The sequence below is a fragment of a genome, unplaced genomic scaffold (assembly GCF_019419815.1).
Source record: "Pyrus x bretschneideri cultivar Hongxiangsu unplaced genomic scaffold, Pyrus_bretschneideri_v1 Contig45, whole genome shotgun sequence".
Taxonomy (NCBI): domain Eukaryota; kingdom Viridiplantae; phylum Streptophyta; class Magnoliopsida; order Rosales; family Rosaceae; genus Pyrus; species Pyrus x bretschneideri.
The window spans coordinates 1,589,114-1,610,060 of record NW_025999779.1 but is presented as its reverse complement, the minus strand read 5'-3'; the positions used below and the strand labels follow the sequence as shown (position 1 = coordinate 1,610,060).

The 20,947-nt window shown below is 35.5% G+C and overlaps 3 protein-coding genes and 1 non-coding gene across 4 annotated transcripts; 3 read left to right on the top strand and 1 right to left on the bottom strand.

The window, feature by feature from the left end:
• Positions 1-2,329: 2,329 nt before the first annotated feature.
• On the bottom strand, positions 2,330-4,654 carry LOC125469754 (E3 ubiquitin-protein ligase RFWD3-like). Its single transcript, XM_048567515.1, has 6 exons — positions 3,954-4,654; positions 3,784-3,856; positions 3,583-3,687; positions 3,447-3,491; positions 3,133-3,192; positions 2,330-2,764 (listed from the first exon to the last, which is right to left on the bottom strand). Exons 1-6 carry the CDS (start codon positions 4,418-4,420, stop codon positions 2,702-2,704), a joined length of 813 nt encoding a protein of 270 aa, XP_048423472.1. The 5' UTR covers positions 4,421-4,654; the 3' UTR covers positions 2,330-2,701.
• A 1,987-nt stretch (positions 4,655-6,641) lies between these two features.
• On the top strand, positions 6,642-8,543 carry LOC103965691 (dual specificity phosphatase Cdc25). The gene is made up of 3 exons (XM_009378766.3): positions 6,642-6,822; positions 6,894-7,032; positions 8,108-8,543. Exons 1-3 carry the CDS (start codon positions 6,740-6,742, stop codon positions 8,282-8,284), a joined length of 399 nt encoding a protein of 132 aa, XP_009377041.1. The 5' UTR covers positions 6,642-6,739; the 3' UTR covers positions 8,285-8,543.
• Positions 8,544-9,368: 825 nt separating this feature from the next.
• TRNAI-AAU lies at positions 9,369-9,442 on the top strand. The gene has a single exon. It is a non-coding gene; the product is annotated as a tRNA-Ile (tRNA).
• On the top strand, positions 9,436-12,106 carry LOC103965692. The gene is made up of 4 exons (XM_009378767.3): positions 9,436-9,584; positions 9,663-9,740; positions 9,877-9,972; positions 11,726-12,106. The coding sequence occupies exons 1-4, from the start codon at positions 9,582-9,584 to the stop codon at positions 11,906-11,908; spliced, it is 360 nt and encodes a 119-aa protein (XP_009377042.2). The 5' UTR covers positions 9,436-9,581; the 3' UTR covers positions 11,909-12,106.
• The last annotated feature ends 8,841 nt before the right edge of the window (positions 12,107-20,947 follow it).

Sequence of the window (20,947 nt, the reverse complement as noted above, 5' to 3'; positions counted from 1 at the left end):
GTTTTCTTTCTTACAAATTTTCAAACGCCAGCATTTTCAGTGGAGATGCCAAAAACAGACGTCGACTATGAATTTGAAACCTTACGTGGTAATGTCGAATTTTCTTTTACTTTAAGTCATATATATATATTTATTTATTTATTTCAATTAATATTTGTAGGGTTCATTATTCAAAACAAATAAATACAAGAGTAATGCTAGTAACACTTAATTTGAAGACTAAATTTTGGAAGCTAAAGAACATAAAAGTTGATAATTGGTTTATTACTTAAGCGTTGATAGATGTGTTCATTTCTATTGGTGACACATCATTTAGTTTACAATTTTAGTTTCCAAATTTAGTCTCCCTAGCATTACTCTAAATACAAAGTAATTTTTACGATTTATGATTGGTGCATTATTAGGACCCACACAACAAAACAATTAAAAAATAATTTGATATTAGATCTTTTCATATTTCAAAATTGGCATCACACAATCCAAATATGGTTGACATATTGGTTGAAGCTTCTATCTGCCTTCAAATTTTATTATGTAGCATTCTCCTTAGAATTTGACATCTCATTTGGAGATGGTCTAATAGACAAAATGGTACTCGTGGTTGTGGAAAATCCATATTTAGACCCTTGTGGTGAAGTTTGTTAGAATTTGAGTCCAAAAACAAAATTTTTGTTACCTCTCTATTAACCCCTAGAAACAAAATGTTCATTACCGTTTAGATGTTGGGTAAATGCATAAAGCTTAAATGTAGAGACTTGGGATCCCTAACCCCATCAACATTTTGGGTTTAATTCCTAATGGATTTCACCCTAAGGATTTAAATCTAATTTTTTTTACCACATCGGCTATCTCCCAAATATCTTATCACCACGATGACCATTTGTCCAATTAGGCCATATTTAAAATCCAAAAATTGTAATTTGTTTTTTATGTTTTACTTTCAAGACACTCTAAAAATTTAATTGTGCATTCTTAGACCAACTCAAATAGTTGAGTTAAAACTCAAAATTTGAGTTTTAACTCCTCAAAACTTCTCCAATCATTGGGCTAAAAAAATTTAAATTGGGGTAAAATTTATTGTTGAGCCAAATTTAGCCTAGAAAATGAGCCAAGAATAGTGGCTAGAACTCCACGATGAGACCTAGATATTGATGTTGTAGGCCATTTGTAAAAAGACAACTATTTGTTTTATCTAAAGGTCCACGTCGTTGGGCTGTTTCCAAATTCAATTTTTTTTTAAAAAAAAAAATTTAGAAATGCATTAAATACAACAGCTGAGATCAAATATGAACAAATCTAACAGTAAAAAAATATTACAACCCATAATTAAATCAAACGGCTAAAATAATTAAAATAAAATATTTAAATCAAAATTCACCCAAAAACTATGTAAATTTCTTGTATGTGTTTAAACATCCACACAATAATCATTTTCGTCATATAATTCTTTTTTTCTTTATACCCACCTATGTATTTGTGTTTAAGAATGGGGTAGGTTGTGTGATTATCCATGTTCTTTCATGCATTGCATGTGTGTACGAATGAGATAAGTTTAATGATTTTTCATTATTTATCGAAAGTTATTCGTATTTTTTCACATCACTTAAGTTTCGCCACCTTCCAAGTGTTAGCCAACACCATGTACCGTAAACAGTCCCCTAATTTACGTTTTGGATTGAAAGATTTACCATGATTTAGAAGTGTTGCATTCTCGTGAGAAAATCTTTTTACTATTCCCGGAAAGATTTTGCATACGGTCTTATCGGTCTAGAAAATGATCAGATATTTATACCATGCTCATTTGGGTTGGAAGATGATTTTAATTTTTAATATATGGGATATTGGAAGATAGAAAATCGAACTGGGAATTTCAGGCGTAGGGATGAATGCTCTTAACACTTGATAGGAAGTTACGATAATCATTTTGCTTCGGTTTGTTTGCTTAATCTAATCTTTTTGCAATTGACAGAAGAAAAAGATCAATCCATTCGCAATTGTTTGCTTAATCTATCTTTTCCCATTCGCAAATGGCATGTAACTCAAGAAGTTGTCAAGAGCTTTTAACTTTGCATATGAAATTTTGTATTTAGTCCCCCTCTCCCAGTATCGATTGTATAAAAAAGTTGAAAGTAAACCTACTCGACCAACAAAAAGAGAACAAAAACTATAAACGACTCGATTATAAATAACCAAGGTCGTTGGGGATGGATACAAAAGTGTGTTAAAATGGCAATGTATGTGCACATTGCAATGTCTTCCCTTCTTCCATAAGCTTCCCTTCGATATGCACACATAACCAGTGCGAGCTCCGTTGACACAGTCACACAGATAATATAATTACAACCCATACTTTATTGTTTGTTTATAAACAAACAATATTATCTACACTAAGGAGAGGGAAAGTGGGCCAATCCTCACAATGGGTCAGCCATAATAATGTAGTTCAAATTCGCCTTTAGTGAGAATCGAACCTAAGATCTCTCACTTACAATCCATACTAAGCATCCGAAGGATGAGGCTAAATAGAAATAGTATTGAAAACAGCTGTAAGGACAAACCAACATAAGCATGAGCCTAGTTAACATGGCCAAGGAATAGCACATCATAAACATAGCATAAGATATCTATCAAGTTATATACCAGATCCAATCGTCACGTTCAAAGACAAAGCCCGAGTTGAATATCCATGAACAAAGCCAAGTCAAGAATTTCTATCTGTATCCAAACTACGAGCAAGTTGATCAGCGAATTTTTCTTCCATACCCTTCAGTAGGTCACCAAGTTGAGCCCAAATAGCGGAATTAGAAGCAGAGTCCATCAGTGGATGAGAAGCACCAAAACCCGTTACTCATTAGTATCACTAATTAATTGGAAAGACTAACCTCAAAGCTAAATAACTGATATGATTTCCAAAAAGGCAATAGATACTTCCCATGATAAAAATGGGAAGGGATGTAACCTAAAACTATGGAAGCATTGAAACGTGAATTCTGATATTTGTGGTAAAGAAAAAAAAACATTACGCTGGAGGGATATATGAAAACTGACAAGAAACAGAAATAATAGAAAATCAAATACCTTTTAAACCAAAGATTAAAAATGTAGTTATATACAATGAAGTTTTAAAAATACCTTCGTACGTTGTTCATCTTTAAGCTGCAGTTTAGCTTCGTTCTTGCGCAACGCAGCAAGCTGCACATACAATGAAATGCCTAAAATCATATATACTTACTAAACAAGCTAACTACTGAATAATGGAAGACAACTCCTTTCCATATACCATTGTCTGTGTATGTTCGTACACGCATATGCTACATAACATACACATACACCTGCGTCTGTATCTATGATTTACTAAACCAACAAGAAGAACAATGCACTAATTGTGACGGAAACAAAACAACCTACAAGACATACATTTCACTCAAGTCAGAGAATATTCTTACCTCATTCTCAAGAGAAGCACATTTATCCTTGAGTTCCCGAATCGTCTACAAGCAAGAACAATCCATCATTCAAAATAAGTGAACTCCACATCAGTTCAAACCGAAAATAAATCATCCTCGTTATACCTAACAATACCTTTTGCTTTTTTAATTCATCATCATCAACAGAATCATCCCATGGATATGATACGAAAAGTTTCAAAACATCCTTCAACTTGCATTTTCGGTTGCAGATAGGACACTGAAGGGAAAGGGAAATGCACATTCATCAATGTCAAACAGAAACATTTTCAAACAGCTCGAAAACTACCATGGAATCGTCAGATAACATCGCTACCTTCCCGGTATCTTTATGCTGTAGCCATCTGTTTATGCAAGACATCCCGAATAGGTGCCCACATGGAAGGGAACTGAAATCCTCAACCAAAATTTAGCAGATTAATTAATTTCAAAAATTCAGATTAAATGAACAAATGCAGATTAAGAAATTGAAGTTTGGGTTCCAACCAGATGCGGTGATCACCCTCAACGGTCCTAGAATCTAAGCAAATAGAGCAAATCAAGCCCTTTTTGCTGCCAATTCCACCCGCCGCCGCCGACGTTTCGGGCCCTCCTATTCTTCTCCGCTTCTCTCCGCCTTCCTCGGCCCCACCCGACTGTTCCGTTTCGCCGGCAATTGCGGCAACATTAAAAAAATCAGCTTCCATAGTCTCGTCGCCAAAATCTGTTTGGTCAGCTATTTCGGCAGCACTTGGAGGAACACCGAACCCATCCTCGTCCCCGGAATCAGTTCCGCCAGCATTTTGAGAGAAGCTAGAGGCTAGCAGTCGGGCAAGGTACTGTTCATAGTCTAAGTCGTCGTCTGCGTTTTCGTGTTCTGGATGATCGTTGATCGGCAGCTCTGGGTGTTGCTCCTGTTGGATTTGGTCGTCGTCGTCGCTAATTTCGATGTAGGAAGGGTTAATGTATGCCATGGGTGAGCTTAGAGTTAGAAATGGTTTCACCTAAGCCGTAGAGGGTTTCAGGCTGAAATTGAAAGGGCGAAAAGGGACATGACTAAGGTAAACCATGAAGATGGATCAATGGGTCATATCTTCCAACTTCCATTGTTATTCCAACTTAATCAGAAGAACACTTGAACCTTATATATGGAGCGAAGTTCTTATTTAAGTTCAAAATATCATGGATGCATTTTTGCTCACCACTTCGACGACGGTGTTAATGCTCATCACCTTAATAAGTTAAATTTTAAGATTGGCTCAAATGTCAATATGGTATTTTACGTGTTTGGTCAATTTGGTATCTATTATTTTAATTTGACTGATTTAGTCCTTGTATTTTAAACAGTTTGCAAATTTGATCAAATCTATTAGTTTACTATTAAATATTTTTAGGTTTTTATCATAAATGGTCATTGAAATTGACCATCATCATCAAGATGATCCCTGAAATTAAAAATCAATCAATGTAGTCCCTGAAAATAGATGTCGCAAATCAATGTGGTCCTTCTGTCACAATTCTGTTAAAAATTCCTTTAAGTGCTGATGTGGCACATAAATGGGCCCTACAATATTTGCTGTTTTTTTTTTTTAATCACAAATGGTCCTTGAAATTGACCCACACTATCAATATGGGTCATGAAATTAAAAATCAATCAATGTAGTTTTTTAAAATAGGTGTCGCATATCAATATGATCTTTCCGCCACTATTCTGTAAAAAAAATTATTATGTGTTGATATGGGTTTAATAATCAATAAAAAAAAAAGTTGTCTAAATACCTTTTTGTACAATGAAATTTTTCTCTTATAGTAGGGCCTACTTCGAAGAAAGATCCCTTCCATAAATTCTCAAAGGCACAAGGCTTAACCAAGGCCTAAGAAGGGGTGTGGAAATATTTTTCAACCAACAATAGATGCCCTCAGTTATAACCTCATTATCTCAGAACAAACCTCGTCGTTCTTTGCATCAACAGACCACCAGGAAAGTGCCGAACAAACTCTCTAAGATTAAGATTGTGAGGATGTTGATCGCCTAAATGTTAACGATGATGTCCCAGAAATCGTTGCCAATGGGTCAAGCTATCACCAAAGGTGATCTCGATCCAAGTTCAATTCTGTGAAGGGTGTCGAAGTGCGTAAAGATGAGTGTATTGGTAATTTTTTTTTAGAGAATAGACAATGAAAGAGATAGAGAAATGTAGACAGGGATTGGAGGTGATTGCATGACTGGGTTTTTGGGTTGACAATTTTTTTATTAACTATTAAATTATTAAACATATTTGTATTTTTTAATTTAATTGGATTTGTGTGACCCATTTATGTGTCACATTAGTACATAACAAAATTTTTGACATAATTGTGACGGAAGCGCTACATGGATTTGAGATACTTACGGAACTAGATTGATCAATTTTCAATTTCAAGAACCATTTTAATGTTGTGGGTCAATTTCAATGACCATTTGTGAGAAAAATGACTTATGGGACCCCATTTATGTGCCACATCAGCTTTTAACATAATTTTTAACAAAATTGTAACGAAATGAACACATTAATTTGCAACACCCATTTTCATGGACTACATTGATTGGTTTTCAATTTCATGAACCATCTTGACGGTGAGGGTCAATTTCAAGGATCATTTGTGATAAAAACACAATATTTTATTTTAAATTATTAAAAACCCTACTTATTTAAAAAGCTTGAAAAGCTCAATGTAAAATTAAAAAAAAAGCGGAGATTAAAAACTCAAGGCAACATCTACAACCATGAACATGAAGTGGAAAGGGAGATCCACAATGAGGAGAAAGGGAGATCCACAATGCGGAGATGAATCATATTGTTGTCATATAGGATCTACGCTACCATGGCAGCAGAAGGTGAAGAGCACGCACCATCGACGTATCGCTGGAGATATGACGCGAAATTCAATAGCAGGTGGGAGAACATGGCCCATATTGACACTTAGCACTCGGTCATTATTCACGTAGATGCCACGATATTAGTTAATCATTGATTTAACAGCAACCTCAACAAATGTATGAAAGTATCCTAAAATTATGATTTTGTATACCATTCTAAAATGAAAAAAACCTTGATATATCAAATATTGAAAATCAGTAAATTTGACAATAATAAATTGAGATTAACCCTAAATTTACTTGCATGCAAAAGCAAAAATGTCAAAAGAAAAGTGAAGGAAAAATAAAGGGGCGCGTGAACGAGGATTTTTAGCCCATAGTTCTTCATCTTCCATTTTTGGCTGTGATTCCTGCAGCAACCAATAGAATCGACATGGCTAAGAGCATCTCCTACATTACAGGCTCTCAGCTTCTCTCCCTCAAACCCCGCCCCAACATCGCCATCATCGACGTCAGGTAACATCACCTTCTCTCTCTTACTTCTGAGATTTTGATTTTTTTGGTTAAAAATTTGATTTGGTAAAAAGGGACGACGAGCGGAGCTGCGACGGGCACATAGCAGGATCTTTGCACTACCCGAGTGGGAATTTCTACGACAAGATCTCCAATCTCGCTCAAGATGTCAAGGGCAAAGACACCCTCGTTTTCCACTGCGCTCTTAGCCAGGTTCGCAAACCCTTCCCAATCATGGATCATATCTTTCCATTTTGTTTCTGAGATTAATTTGCATTTACCCAATTTACAATTTCTTATTATTTTTCCTGATTTGTGCTGAAATTTGAAAGCTTGGGTTGCCTAGAAACAGATTGATTTGAGATATAAATGGAGTTTTCGTTGCTTAATAGCATGTTCTGAGGGCGTGTTTGCTTAGAAATAGGGGAAGTAAGCAACCTAGTTGATCTTATTCCTCGAATTTAGGTATTTGATTACGGATTTCAAAGGGGAAGTTATGAAGTGAAATGATTTTCGTACCCAAAATTTAGTCAATATGGAACTTAAGAATCAAAATGATTCGAATTCTTATTTCCCGTAAACATGTCGTTTAGTGTTAATGGTTTAATTAAAGCATGCTCTAATATACTCATTAGCATGGTTTTCTTGGCTTGTTTTGGAACTGAAAGCATCTTCAAATGGATTTGTTGGATGTTATAATTAGGAATTTTGGTATAACCCAGAAGCAATTCTCTTTTTGCTTCGAACGAGCACGCAAGTCCTGTATGTATCTAGCTGAGCAGCTTGATCCTGCCTAGAAATTGTATGCTCTTGAAAAGTTGAAAGTAGGAATCGTTGTTTGATATGTTTTGTATCTGCAATTCAGTATCTTTTTGGATGAGGAATCAGCTTACTGCTATAGCAGAAAGATCCATTTTTTTCTGACTTCTAAATTTTAGAGTTTTCTGATTGTATTTATCGCAAATTATTGAGTCAGAACTGTTCCGTGAAGTTTAAACAAGCTAATGCAATTCCTTTCTATAGTCCCATATCCTCGAATACTCAACTGCTGTCATAAATCATAATATCTGCTACCCCCTTTAGCTGGTTGAAGTTTTGAACTCCGTCTACTTTTGTATTTTGTAATTATGTTTCTTTGGTTAAGGAAATGAATTAAGATCCTGAGTTAACTTCACCCACAAAATTTATTATACTAGTGATTACCTTTCTTTCTTTTAGTCACCCTCTCATGGTTGAAGTCTTTTTTGAAAGATTATATAATGCTGCAAGTTTTGCGATGGTTTTGTAGGTTCGGGGTCCATCCTGTGCACGAAAGTTTGCCAATTACCTTGAAGAGGTGAAGGAAGAGACTGGAATCAAAGACATTTTGATTTTGGAGCGTGGCTTCAATGGCTGGCAAAGTTCGGGTAGACCTGTTTGCCACTGCAACAGCATTCCCTGTAAAGGCGAGAGCGGGAGTGCGTAATGCGTGATTAAAAGGACATACTCGTCGAGGATGAAGCATATTGAATTTCCCTTTGTCCCATTGCCCCATTGCTGCAGGCTATCACAAAATACATATGTAAACAACTATATTGGTGTAATAATTGGTTTCTTTCAACAGCAAATGTTGATGGAAGTATGTAATTTGGGAACAAATATGCAACTTTGGGAACAAACTTCTTCCAACAGTTGCCATTGATTGAAGGAACAATGAGTAAGGAACATGTGTGCTTAACACGGAATGTTTGTTTGCCGTGGTTAATTCAGTGAGGGGCAGTCAATGGATTTCGTTGATTGGATTTGATAAGGCAAACGGTAGATAATTTACACTAAGTTCATCTAAACTATGGAGAGAGAAAATTGTTTGAACCCGGGACCATGTGGGTAGAAGAGGAATGCCTTATCACGGGGAAGCAATGGATTCGTTACTATATTTGAGCTTCAAACTCGTACGGATGGATTCATAGAAACGTGGAGTATGAACCCTAAGAACAAATCTAATTTGTAACGTTATTAGTTCCTAAGATAACTGTTAATGTTTTTTTTGAACAAACAATATTATCTATATTAAGAAAGGAGGGGGGAGGGTGAGCTTAGCTTCACAATGAGTTAGTAATAATGTAGTTTAAATTCACCTTCGACAATAATCGAACCTAAGACCTCTCATTGCAAGTGAAAATGAATACAGTACTAAGTGGCAGATAACTGTTAATGTTAGTGCGGAACACTTAAAAAAGGAAAAGTAAACTCTTCATATCTTAAAAAAAGAAATACAATACTAAGTGCTAGTTTTCGTCAGATACTATTTGTGTTTAATTTTAAATAAAAAAAGTCGAATGATTTTTTACTATACGATACACGATAAATGATTAAAATGTGGAAATCCTAAAATGGATCTGGATGGGATCCAATTCCTCTCAAACTATTATAATGAGATTGATTAATAGTCGCGTTCGGTGGCAGTTTCTCTTTCGTGGTCGAATATGCTCAATGCCAGTTCAATTGAGTTTCTTTAATGCGGCGATGGCATTGAGAGAAAAATAATTATTTGGTTTCATTAAACAAAAGGCCTATTAGCTCAGCTGGTTAGAGCGTCGTGCTAATAACGCGAAGGTCGCAGGTTCGAGACCTGCATGGGCCATTTTTTTATTTATCTTTTGTTTTCTTTCTTTTATATTTCTTAAATATAATTCTCAAAGTTCATATACTTGTGTAAACAACCACCAAACCGGAAGAAGAACTCCATCTCATCTTCTCATCAATCCAAATCGCGTTCGAAGATGGTAATGATCTCTCAATTTCTCATCCAATTTTTCCATCAATTTTCACTGTTTAATTATGTTTCTCCCTCTTTTCATTAGGTTTGTGTGGCGTGTCTCTTACCGCTTTTCCTCGTCCCAATCGTCAATCTTCTGCCCCTCCTCTTCGATTTGATCATGGTAAATCCCTCACTTCCCTGTTTGGTTTCCGGGAAAATTTTGCATCACTTCAAATTAAATTTGATTCCAGTTTACTTTCTAATTGTCCGAATTATGGTTTCTTTTATCAGACGTTGAATTTTCTGTGCATTTTTAGGGAAAAATTTACCAGCTTTTCGGATGGGAGTATAGGAAGCCAGAAAGGGCTCCTCCGGCGTGCCCTATTAAGCCTGTAGCTAAAAAGGACACCAAAGTGAGTCTGAATTTTGAATTTTGAATTCTCTTTAATTCTTTATGTATAAATCTATATATGTTTTATCTGTATGGATCGTCCCACAGTTATGATCTTATCGGTTTCAATGTTTGTTGGGTTTTCTTGAAAGGATTGGTCTGGTAATAAATGGGATGCAGAATTTGTAGAACCTTATAAGAGCTTGCAACACTAGTAGCATGCATATTGATGTTTAGTATTCTATTAGAATGGTTTAGCCGTGTTTTTTGCATTTCACGATATCTGCATCTAGCAGGTCTTTTTAATCCTGTACTTGAACAAACAAACAGAAACAAAATGCCATATCAAGCGTAAATGGCGGGTTGGTTGCGGTTAGTATAATAGTTGAGGATCGGAGGTTGATTGAACTGGGTTTGGTGCTATGCATCAATGTGTTTTTCTGTTTTTCTCCATTTGGTAAGTCGATCACTCAGCACTGTTGTCTCAAACAAACATGAGGACGTATCTCCCTTTGTTATGGTGCCTTCGAGCTGATAAATAACTGAATCCTTATGGATGCATATAGCACCAGGAAAAGTAGTGAAAACTAGCGAGAGAGTAGTTAGCTGAACTTTTTGGTCATTGAGATCGTTAGGGTGTTAGTTGCATCAGATTTTACCAGCTGGGTTTTTTTTTTTTTTTTGTCCTGTGACAAGGAATTCTATCATCTAGTGACACTGGTGGTTGTTGCTCCTAGTTAGAGTAAAGAATAAACAGTGATGGTTTATATCAGTTGTGCAGGAAAACTTTGGTGTGTGAATCTTCGGGACTAAGATATGGACTCTGTTGTGTCTTCCTTGTGGTAGATAACTGTTTGTTCTCCATTCTTGGGGTTTGAAGTACGGGTGAGATCTTTATACAGTTGAAAGGGAGGAATGGATAATGGGTTCTGTTTATCTATCATGAAAAGAAATTCCCTCAACCAAGGAGAAAAAGTGGGATGGATAGTTGTTGGATACCAATCAGTGACTTCTTGATTTTGTAAAAAATCATTGGCCTTTACGTTTAAAGACTGAATTACTGCTTCCAGCTGTTTGTTAGAAGATAATTGTATTCAATGCAAGATTCAAGGAAATTATTGTCTTTAAAACACAGGCTTAGGCTATGTTTGGCATGCGGTATTTCCTAAGTCCGAAGGGATTGATGGCATGTTAGTGAGGGATGGATCACAAAATGTTGGATAAGAGGGATCAGAACTGCACCATATGAGCATTGTGGAGGCATGTAAGAGTGAGTTGTAAATGATTCCTTCCAAGTAGAGATTTGCAAATCCCACTCACATTTCTTTGTAATGCTCATATGGTTCATTTCTAATTCCTTCAATCTAATATGTTATATTGTTATTCATTCTGTACTAACTTGACCTCAGTCCCTTGGTACTTACACGAAGTCCCTCACCCAAACATAGCCTAAAGATACATTTCCAATCATGAAAGTGTACTTATGAGAGTTCATCACCAAACAATTTTCAGTTTGATTCTTGCATTACTAGCTTGTGAATGCATTACTCTTTGCTGGTTATTCTTGTGCTCGGCTTACATTAAACTAAACGCTTTGAAGTGTGATATTACTGAAACGCCACTTATTACTGGTCGTGATAGAGTGGTGGCTGTTGCTGAATCTTGCTATTTTAACCTCTGACTTACCTAGTTTTTGTGTGCCTCTTTGGTTGCTCTGGTTGTTTTCACAAGGATGCTTTGAGTGGTTGCTAAATTTGCATTTCCGTTTATTTCAGGTGAGTGAAAAAGCTGAATCTGGGCAACCAGGACTGTGCTCCAGAACCGGTGGGAGCGGAAGGCTTGAAGAAAGACTGATCCTCGGACTCTTTAGCTGTTATGTGCATGAACCTGACATATGTACAAGCATAAGGCCTTTCTTTTCTTCTCAAGAAAACAACATCCTCGATCAGCTGGTGTGACAGATGTGTAAAATATGTCGTTTGTTTCGACTACTTCGTTAAAGTTGGAAGGTTTGAACCTTTGCCCTCTAAGATGTATGAAATTATCGTAGGGGCTAAAATCCCGAACGTTTTGGACAGCCTTGTTTCTTGTCGTTCAATTTGATTATACAATGAGAGATGAAGAGGTAGCACAAACCAGTCTGAATTGGTTTTTAATCTTTACTTGGATTTTCCTTCGAATTTTCCTCTTGAATTAAACGGGAAATTTTAAAAAGTAACCAAAATTTGAATTCCATATAGAATTATAGCCTTTTTTTTTTTAAGTTTATGATAATTATAACCAAAAGTTGATATAAAAGTACTAATATACCCTTAAAATTAAATTTTCCTAATCCCATTACAGAGGTATGTAGGTATACAGAACTGCGTGATTTGAACACCAAACCCAAGAGCAAATCAAGCAACTGTAAAGTATAGCATCGAAGCCATTGCAGAAACTACAGAAGTGGTAGCAGCCTAGCAGGGTCTTGGGTTTGTGTATGAAAGCTTCGTCGTCCACATGTTTTGATGGAGATCTTGGGAAACGAACATTTTATTATTATTCGGTTAGAAATTGCAGAAAGAGTACAATTTTATTAAGAACAAAAGGGTAAAATTAATAGATTAATAGCCCAATAATAATAAAATTTGGGAAAGCAGATCCAAATTCCAGTGAAGAGATGGAGAAGTGTATTTTCTGATTATTCATGCATTAGAGTTGGATATTATTGGTCAAATAGTACATGAATTATGCAGCACTGGTGATGCAAAGGAAGCTTGACGATGCATGGTAAGGGTATATTAGTGTTTTTATATCAAATTTTGGTTATAATTATTATTAACTTAAAATGTTGGTTGTGAGGTCAAAATTCTGGTTATTTTTCCATATATTCCGAATTAAACCAAGATGCTTGGTTCGGTACAGAAAACTATATTTTCTTTTAAAAACCCGAACCAAACAGCCGGTTCTGTATTGTTTGTTTTCCGACATTTTGCTCCACCCCTAGCAAAACCATTAATTTGCTTGGGCTTTTAGGCGTTGGGCTCTTATTTATGGGCTTTGGGTTTCCATTATGGGCCAATAAAATAACAATTTGAGAGCAACTTGTTGGGGTATTTTACTACAACGACTTAGAAGAGTTTTTACTACAAATGATCCCTAAAATTAACTCATCTCATCAAAATGGTTATTGAAATTGAAAATCGATCAATATAGTCTCTTAAAAGCATTTCAAATTAATATTATCTTTCTGTTACAATTTTATCAAAATTTTTATTATGTGCAGATGCGGTCCTGTAAATCTACTTAACTATTATCGTTTGGATTAAAAATATTTAAATGAACACAGCAGAGGAGATAGCGACATAAACATGAAAGTCCCCGGAAGGACACCGTTGAGTTTTGGGATTAAACAAAGGAAAATGACAAACTATTTTTAACTAAAAGAAAAAACTGTAGACCGCCTTTTTGATAAAAAAATAAGTGGCTGTGTTTTTTTGCCCTCCATTGACTTGAAGAATCTACAAGAAAATATCTAGTTGGGATCCATCGAGTAGAGCCAGTGCAGGACAGATCAGCAAAGACCAGGACCACCGTCCGATGGAAAGCGACATTTTACATTTACAATTGTTGGTCCGGCAAACATGGAACACCGTTAGGGTTCATGATCTGTCATTCGTGTTGTTTTCGTGTTATACTTGATAGTTTAACGGGTCGTGTCGTTTAACATCCATTAAAGTAAACGGGTAATATGACCTGATCCGAAATCCACCCGTTAATATTATCAAGTAATATGACCCGATCCGTTACTTATTAAGAAAAATATATTTTAAATCAATAAAAGTGAAAATGAAAAACATAATTTAACCCAAAAAAATGTAAAACATAATATTAAATTAGTATATACATACTAAATTTCAGAGATGACCTCTTCATGAAAGTTGTAAAGTTTTTTATTACGAGTGATTACATGTTTTACACTTCTACAATAATTATTATTAATTTTGCACTCAAATAAAAAACACTGTTTATGAGATTTGAAGGGTTTCAAAAATTTAAATGATCATGTAACCATCTTCTAAGCGTTGAGGATGCAATTATGAACATTTATTATGCTTTCACATCTTTCAGACTTATGTATTAATGATTATGAATTTTGTTTATTTTGAACTCCCTTAAAATACTATTCATGAGAGTTTGTATGGTTTTAAAATTTCACACGATCATATACCCATCCTCAAAGGGTATAGGATGCGACTACGAGCATTTGCATATTTTTTCATATTTTTCACATATGTAAATTGATTATTATAATTTTTTTAATGTGTTTGATATTTTTAATTACTTGATATTTTTATTTTTAATGTGTTTTATGATTTTTATTCTCAATCTTTGCCTATAATATACTATAAAAATCAATAAATAAATAAAACTTTAATTTTAAAATAAAAATAGAATAATAATTAACAATATATACATATTCATTATATCTATTGTATTTTATAGTAAGTTTTCTTTAGTAGTTTAAAAAATTAAAATCATCAAAATAATTTTTTTTTCTTATCGTGTCGAAACAGGTTACCCGCGTGTCACTATCGTGTAAACCTGTTAATGACCCGTTATTAACGGGTTATTATCGTGTGACCCGATAATGACCCGATTAATTATCATGTTGACTTGAAACCTATTATTTTTGTATCATTTACGTGTCGTGTAAGAAATTGTTAGGTCTATTCATTGGTCATGCTCCAATATTGTAAAAAAAAAAAAAGGGAATTTTGTACGTGTATCTTCTAAACTTGTATGCATGTGTGCTAATACTACTTGTACTTTCAATATTTCATTTTTACTAACTAGAGTCTCTTAATTGTTAGAATTTAACATTTACGTTACTTTCTATCCAATTTTCCGTTAAACATGCTCCCCCGATGGAGGGATGATATTGTCAATTCACTTCCTATGTCTAGCCGGAATCAACTTATACTAAGTCAAAAGGCATTTTTTTTAGCATGTTGAAGTCAAATCATGAAGTGAAAGAGAGAAGTTTTTTATGGTAAAAATGTGAAAGAGAGAAGTTGATTACGTGCGTGTTTGATTTTGGCAAGGGTTGTTGGAGACTTGAGGTGAAAATTAGAAATAAATCTAGTCATTTATTTACAGTGGATTTTCAATATTTTTGTAGGTTGAACAAGTGGGTGTGCAATCCATCTTAATTTATTCAAATTTTAATTTTTCAAGGTCTAATGAAGGGAATTGCCAAACTGGGCTGTACAAACCTCCAATTTTGGAGCCATATTGATTAGGAAATATTATTTGGAGCCAATTTGACTCTAACCAATCTCATAAAGTTAATTGAATAAAAATATTCCTACAAGTGATATGTTTTAACAGCAAAATAGATGAAAATTAACGTAAATGTACATTTCAACAATTAAGAGAGTTCAGTGGTATTATCGCACATGCTTATAAATTCATGTAGTACTTGCCAAAAAATTCTTGTAAAAAAAATAATTTAAAAAACTTGACAAATTGGATTTTCTTTTAATTTTCTCGGAAGAAAGTGGGAAAATATATTATTTTTAAATTGGGAGGTTGGTGGGCAGTGTGTTAGGAATGGGGAAAGATGACTTTGCTGTAAAGGTAGGTTAAATTTTTAATGGTGACATTCAAACATAGCCAATGGCTTCACTGGACCGTTGAGTTGAAGCCCCTGCCCCGGGGTTCTGCTTGGGTTGGTGTGATTATATTTTCACTTACTTGCCTGCCAAGGGAAACCAAGATCAATTGTAGACTAAAGGTTGATGGTGAAAGCTTGTGAGGTGATGGTGATTTGAAAGGTCGAATATTTTGTTCAGCAGGTAATGTGAAATGAAAGTTGATGAAGCAAGTTCGATCTGTGCATGATATGGACAAGTATAATAAAACGCAGTTATTTTGGATTAGGGTTTTTGTATAATTTTATGTGGTAGGGTTTTGCAGCTATCTTTACAAAAAGGCAAAAATTAGGAAAATGTTAATGATGTTATAAATAAACAAAAGTTAGAGAGATAACTTTTCTAAGGACAAGAGCAAAGCAGGTGCAAATTATCACACTATGACTTTAGTAGTTATAACATTAAAAGGATGATAGATAAGAGAGGGAGGGATACTGATATTATTTCTCTTGCTTTCTTTCGCAGTACATTTGATAACAGACAGAGTGCTCTATTTATAGAGCGACTCTCGTAACTACAACCATCAAAATACAATGATGATACTTTTGAAAGTATCAAACACTATTACTCACTATTACTAAGTCTTTGGGCACTATTTTGAGTGGGCATTCACCCACTAATTCTATAACACTTCCCCTTGGATGCCTACATATCAACATCAGTTGTCTCATTAAAACCTTTGCTCGGAAAAACCCAGTGGGAAGAAACTATATCAAAGGAAAAAGAGTACAACTTTACCTGGATTGTTGATATAGTGTTAAGTATGCTTATGTTGCCTCGTTAAAACCTTGATAGGAAAAACTTTGTGGGAAAAATCCTAGTCAAAGGAAAAAGAGTACAACAAGCATGTATCATGGATGCTTCCCCTGATATTTATCTCCCCTCATTCTGCATTCTTCAAATTTAGTTAATTGGTAAGTCGATGTAATCCGATAATTTGTATTAACTTCTGAAATGTGCATTTTGGTAAAGACTTGGTAAACGGGTCTGTCAGATTTTCATTGGAATGGATTTGTCTGACTTCAATAACTTTAGCCTTTTGAAGCTCATGTGCACTGAAAAACTTTAGCGATATATGTTTAGTCTTATCACCCTTAATAAATCCTTCATTCATTTGGACAACATAGGCTGCATTATCTTCATGGATGACAGTTGGATTGTCTGTTTTCGAAGGTAGACCACATGAATTTCGGATATGATGGATCATTGATCTTAACCAGGAACATTCACAACTTGCTTCATGTAAAATAAGTATTTCTGAGTGATTTGAAGACTGTAGCAACTAATGTTTGCTTTGTTGAGTGCCATGAGATTGTTGTATCTCCATTAGTGAACACATATCCAGTTTATGAGCGAGTTTTATGCGGATCAGAGAGGAAACCAGCATCTGCATATCCAGTAAGGATATGGTCATTTGTGGATTTTCCAGAGTAGAAGAGACCCGTGTTTGTTGTCCCACGAAGGTATCACAAAACATCTTTGACTCATTTCCAATGACGCATTGTTGGAGCAGAGCTATACCTTGCTAACAAGTTAACTGAAAAGCTATATTTGGCCTAGTACATTGCACTAAGTACAATAAAGCATCTATTGTGCTCTGATATGGTACTTCTGGACCAATGACCATTTCATCATCTTCTTTTGGACGAAATGGATCTTTCTTAATGTCCAAAGAACGAACGACCATTGGCATGCTGAGTAGCTAAGCCTTGTCCATGCCAAATCACTTTAGGATTTTTTCAATGTAAGCTGATTAGTGGACCAAAATTCCGTTAGCATAATGCTCGATATGCAGGCCGAGACAATATTTTGTTTTCCCGAGGTCTTTCATTTCAAATTCGCTTTTCAGATATTTAACAGTTTTATTGAGCTCTTCAGGAATTCTAACTAGGTTCATATCATCAATATATACTGCCATTATAGCAAATTCAATCCTTTTTTGATCAAATATTCACTAAGATGATTATACCACATTCGTCCATATTGTTTCAGCCCTATACAATGATCGTCTTAATTTGATCGAGAGTATACCTCGTGGTTTGTTAGTTGTTTCAGGCAACTTAAGTCCTTCTGGGACCTTTATATATATGTCAGTATCTAATTCTCCATATAGATACGCAAGTGATGACATTCATAAGTTGCATGTTAAGCTTTTCTGAAACCACTAAACTTATTAAGTAACGAAATGTAATTGCGTCTATTACAGGAGAATATGTCTCCTCATAATCAATTCCAGGTCTTTGTGAAAAGCCTTGTGCAATGAGTTGTGCTTTGTATCTTGCAATCTAGTTTTTCTCATTGCGTTTTCTTGTGAATATCCATTTGTAACCCACGGGATTTATATCAGGCGTACTTTGCACTACCGGTCCAAAAACATTTCGCATTTCTAAGGAATTTAATTATGCCTGGATTGCATCATTCCACTTAGGCCAATCTTGTCTCTGTTTGCATTCATTAACAGAGCGGGGCTCAATATCATCACTTAATATGATTTCAGTGGCTACTGCGAATGTGAACATATCATCGATGATTATTTCATTCCAATCCCACAATTCATTTGTACATGTATAATTTATGGAGATTTATTTGCTTTCATGTAATACTCTCTCTTCAAGGACATGTGTCTCATCAATGACATTTTCTTTTTCTGGAAGTACAAAATCATGAATTGCAGATTTTTCATTCATTTTCTCTTTCGAGGGGCTGAATCTTTTGAACCTAGGGTTCTACCACGCTTTAGGCGTGTACCAGATGAATCATTCGCTACCACTTTATTTTGTCCAACAAGGACATCAATTCTTGTAGGTGCATTTACAGTTGGTATATGTGATTTTGTCACTTTCATAGCATCATTAAATGCATCTGGCATTTGATTGGCAATACTGTGAAGATGAACAATCATTTTCACATTGAGTGCTACGTGGATCAAAATGAGATAAGGTGGGTACAACCCATGTCAGCTCTTGTCGTTCTCCTGGAACGGTCTTTTCTCCCCTTAACAACAGGAAAACTGTCTCATCAAAGTGACAATCAGCAAAACGAGCTATAAACATATCACCAATCAGGAGTTCCAAATATCTAATGATAGATAGTGAATCAAAACCCACATAAATTCCCAGTCTACGCTGAGGTCTCATTTTAGTGCATTGCGGCGGTGCAATAGGCACATAAACATCACAACCAAAAACTCGTAAATGTGAAATGTTTGGCTGATGTCCAAACACGAGTTGTACTGAGGAGTATTGGTGGTTGATTATAGGTCTCAATCGAACCAATGATGCAACATGTAAGATGGCATGTCCCTATGCAGAAACTGACAATTTTGTTTTCATGAGTAGAGTGCGAGCTATTAACTGAAGCCACTTGATTAATGCTTTTGCTAAACCATTTTGAGTATAAACATGAGGAATAAGGTGTTCAACATCAATGCCCAATGTCATGCAGTAATCATCAAAGGTTTGAGACGTAAATTTACCAACGTTATCAAGTGGAATTGATTTAATGGGATAATCTAGGAACTGTGCTCGCAACTTGTTTATCTGAGCAAGAAGTCTTACAAAAGCTACATTCCGAGTAGATAAGAGACAAACATGTGACCATCGGATAGATGCATCAACCAAAACCATAAAATATTGAAATGGTCCACAAGATGGTTGAATAGGTCCATAAATATCCCCTTGAATTCTTTGCAAAAATGTTGAGGATTCAGCATCAACCTTTAGTTGTGATGGTCTAATTACCAACTTCCCTTAAGAATAAGCCTTGCAAGGGTTATCATTTGAGATAGCAATGTCTCTGCTCAATAATGGATGTCCATTAGAGTTGGTAATGATCCTACGCATCATGGTGGATCTTGGATGACCCAAATAGTCATGCCAAAACATGTAATATTTTGAATCAATGAACTTCTGGTTCATGACAGCATATGATCCAATTATCCTTATGTATGTATAATACAATCCACTCGACAAACCACACAACTTCTCCAATATACGTTTCTGGGTATCATTGGAGGTAATGCATAAATACTTCACATTTTCTGCATTTTTTGTTTCAATGTGTTATCCATTTAAACGTATGTCTTTGAAACTCAACAAATTTCGAGTAGATCAAGTAGCATACAATGCATTCTGTACGAACAATATTGTTCCATTTGGTAACATAATTTGGACTTTCCCTGAGCCTTCAATTACATCCAATTGACTTGATATTGTTGTTACCCTTACTCTTGTATGCATCAAGATTGAGAAATACTTTCGATCACTAAGTATTATATGTGTGGTTGCGCCGTCTGCAAGACAAATATCTCCGCAATTTCTCATGTTTTGAGAATAACCATAGCTTTTATCCATGCTTCCTGAGTAAAGAGGATCATAGTTAAAAACAACTTAGAAATTTAAATGTCTCTTTTATTGAAATGCGAGTTTTTAAACTACAAGTTCAGAATAATAAAAGTACAGCAAATATAAGTGATTCAGTCGGACCGATACACTTCATTCCCTCTTTCCACAATGAAGTCCAAGACATCTAGGTGGGTTGTGTTCAACTGTCCTGATAAGTCGCACACAGGATCAGGTCTATCCATTGGTCTAGCCTGGTCGAGGAAATTAGTCTCGACACCCTTCTCCTTGAGGGAGACTTAATATAGATCCACTAGATGTTTTAAGGTACGACTGGTACACGCTTAGTGCCGATCGTCACCACACCTATGACAGGCTCCATCAGAGTTTCTAGGAGCAATGTTCATACGAGCTTTGCCTTTGTGGCGATTTTCATTTTCAAAGCTCAGGCTTGAATTTTACCTTGGAATCTGGTTGTGAAACTGTCCACCATGATTATTCCCTTTCCTGTTCCACCGGCTTCGCTTATGGCCATGTCCTCGTTTATGATTATCACCACTAGAGGATGTGGCGTTCACTTCGAGGGAAGCAGCATTCACTTCTAGGAATAGTGCAGATCCAGTAGGTCGGGACTAATGATTTTTTATTAGGAGCTCATTGTTTTGTTTAGCTACCAAGAACATATATATCAGTTAGTTGAATTAGTGAAGCTTCGCGCTCTATACTGCTGCTGCATAGCATGTTAGAGGCATGCAATATGCTGAAAGTCTTTTCCAGCATATCTTCCTCAGTAATGGTATCCCCGCAGAGCTTCATCTGAGAGGTAATTCTGAACAACGGAGAATTGTACTCAGCCACTGATTTGAAATCCTAGATCCTTAGGTGAGTTCATTCATAGCGAGCCCTTGGAGAATCACCGTTGTCTGGTAATTGTATATGTTTCTCAATGCCTTAAATATGTATT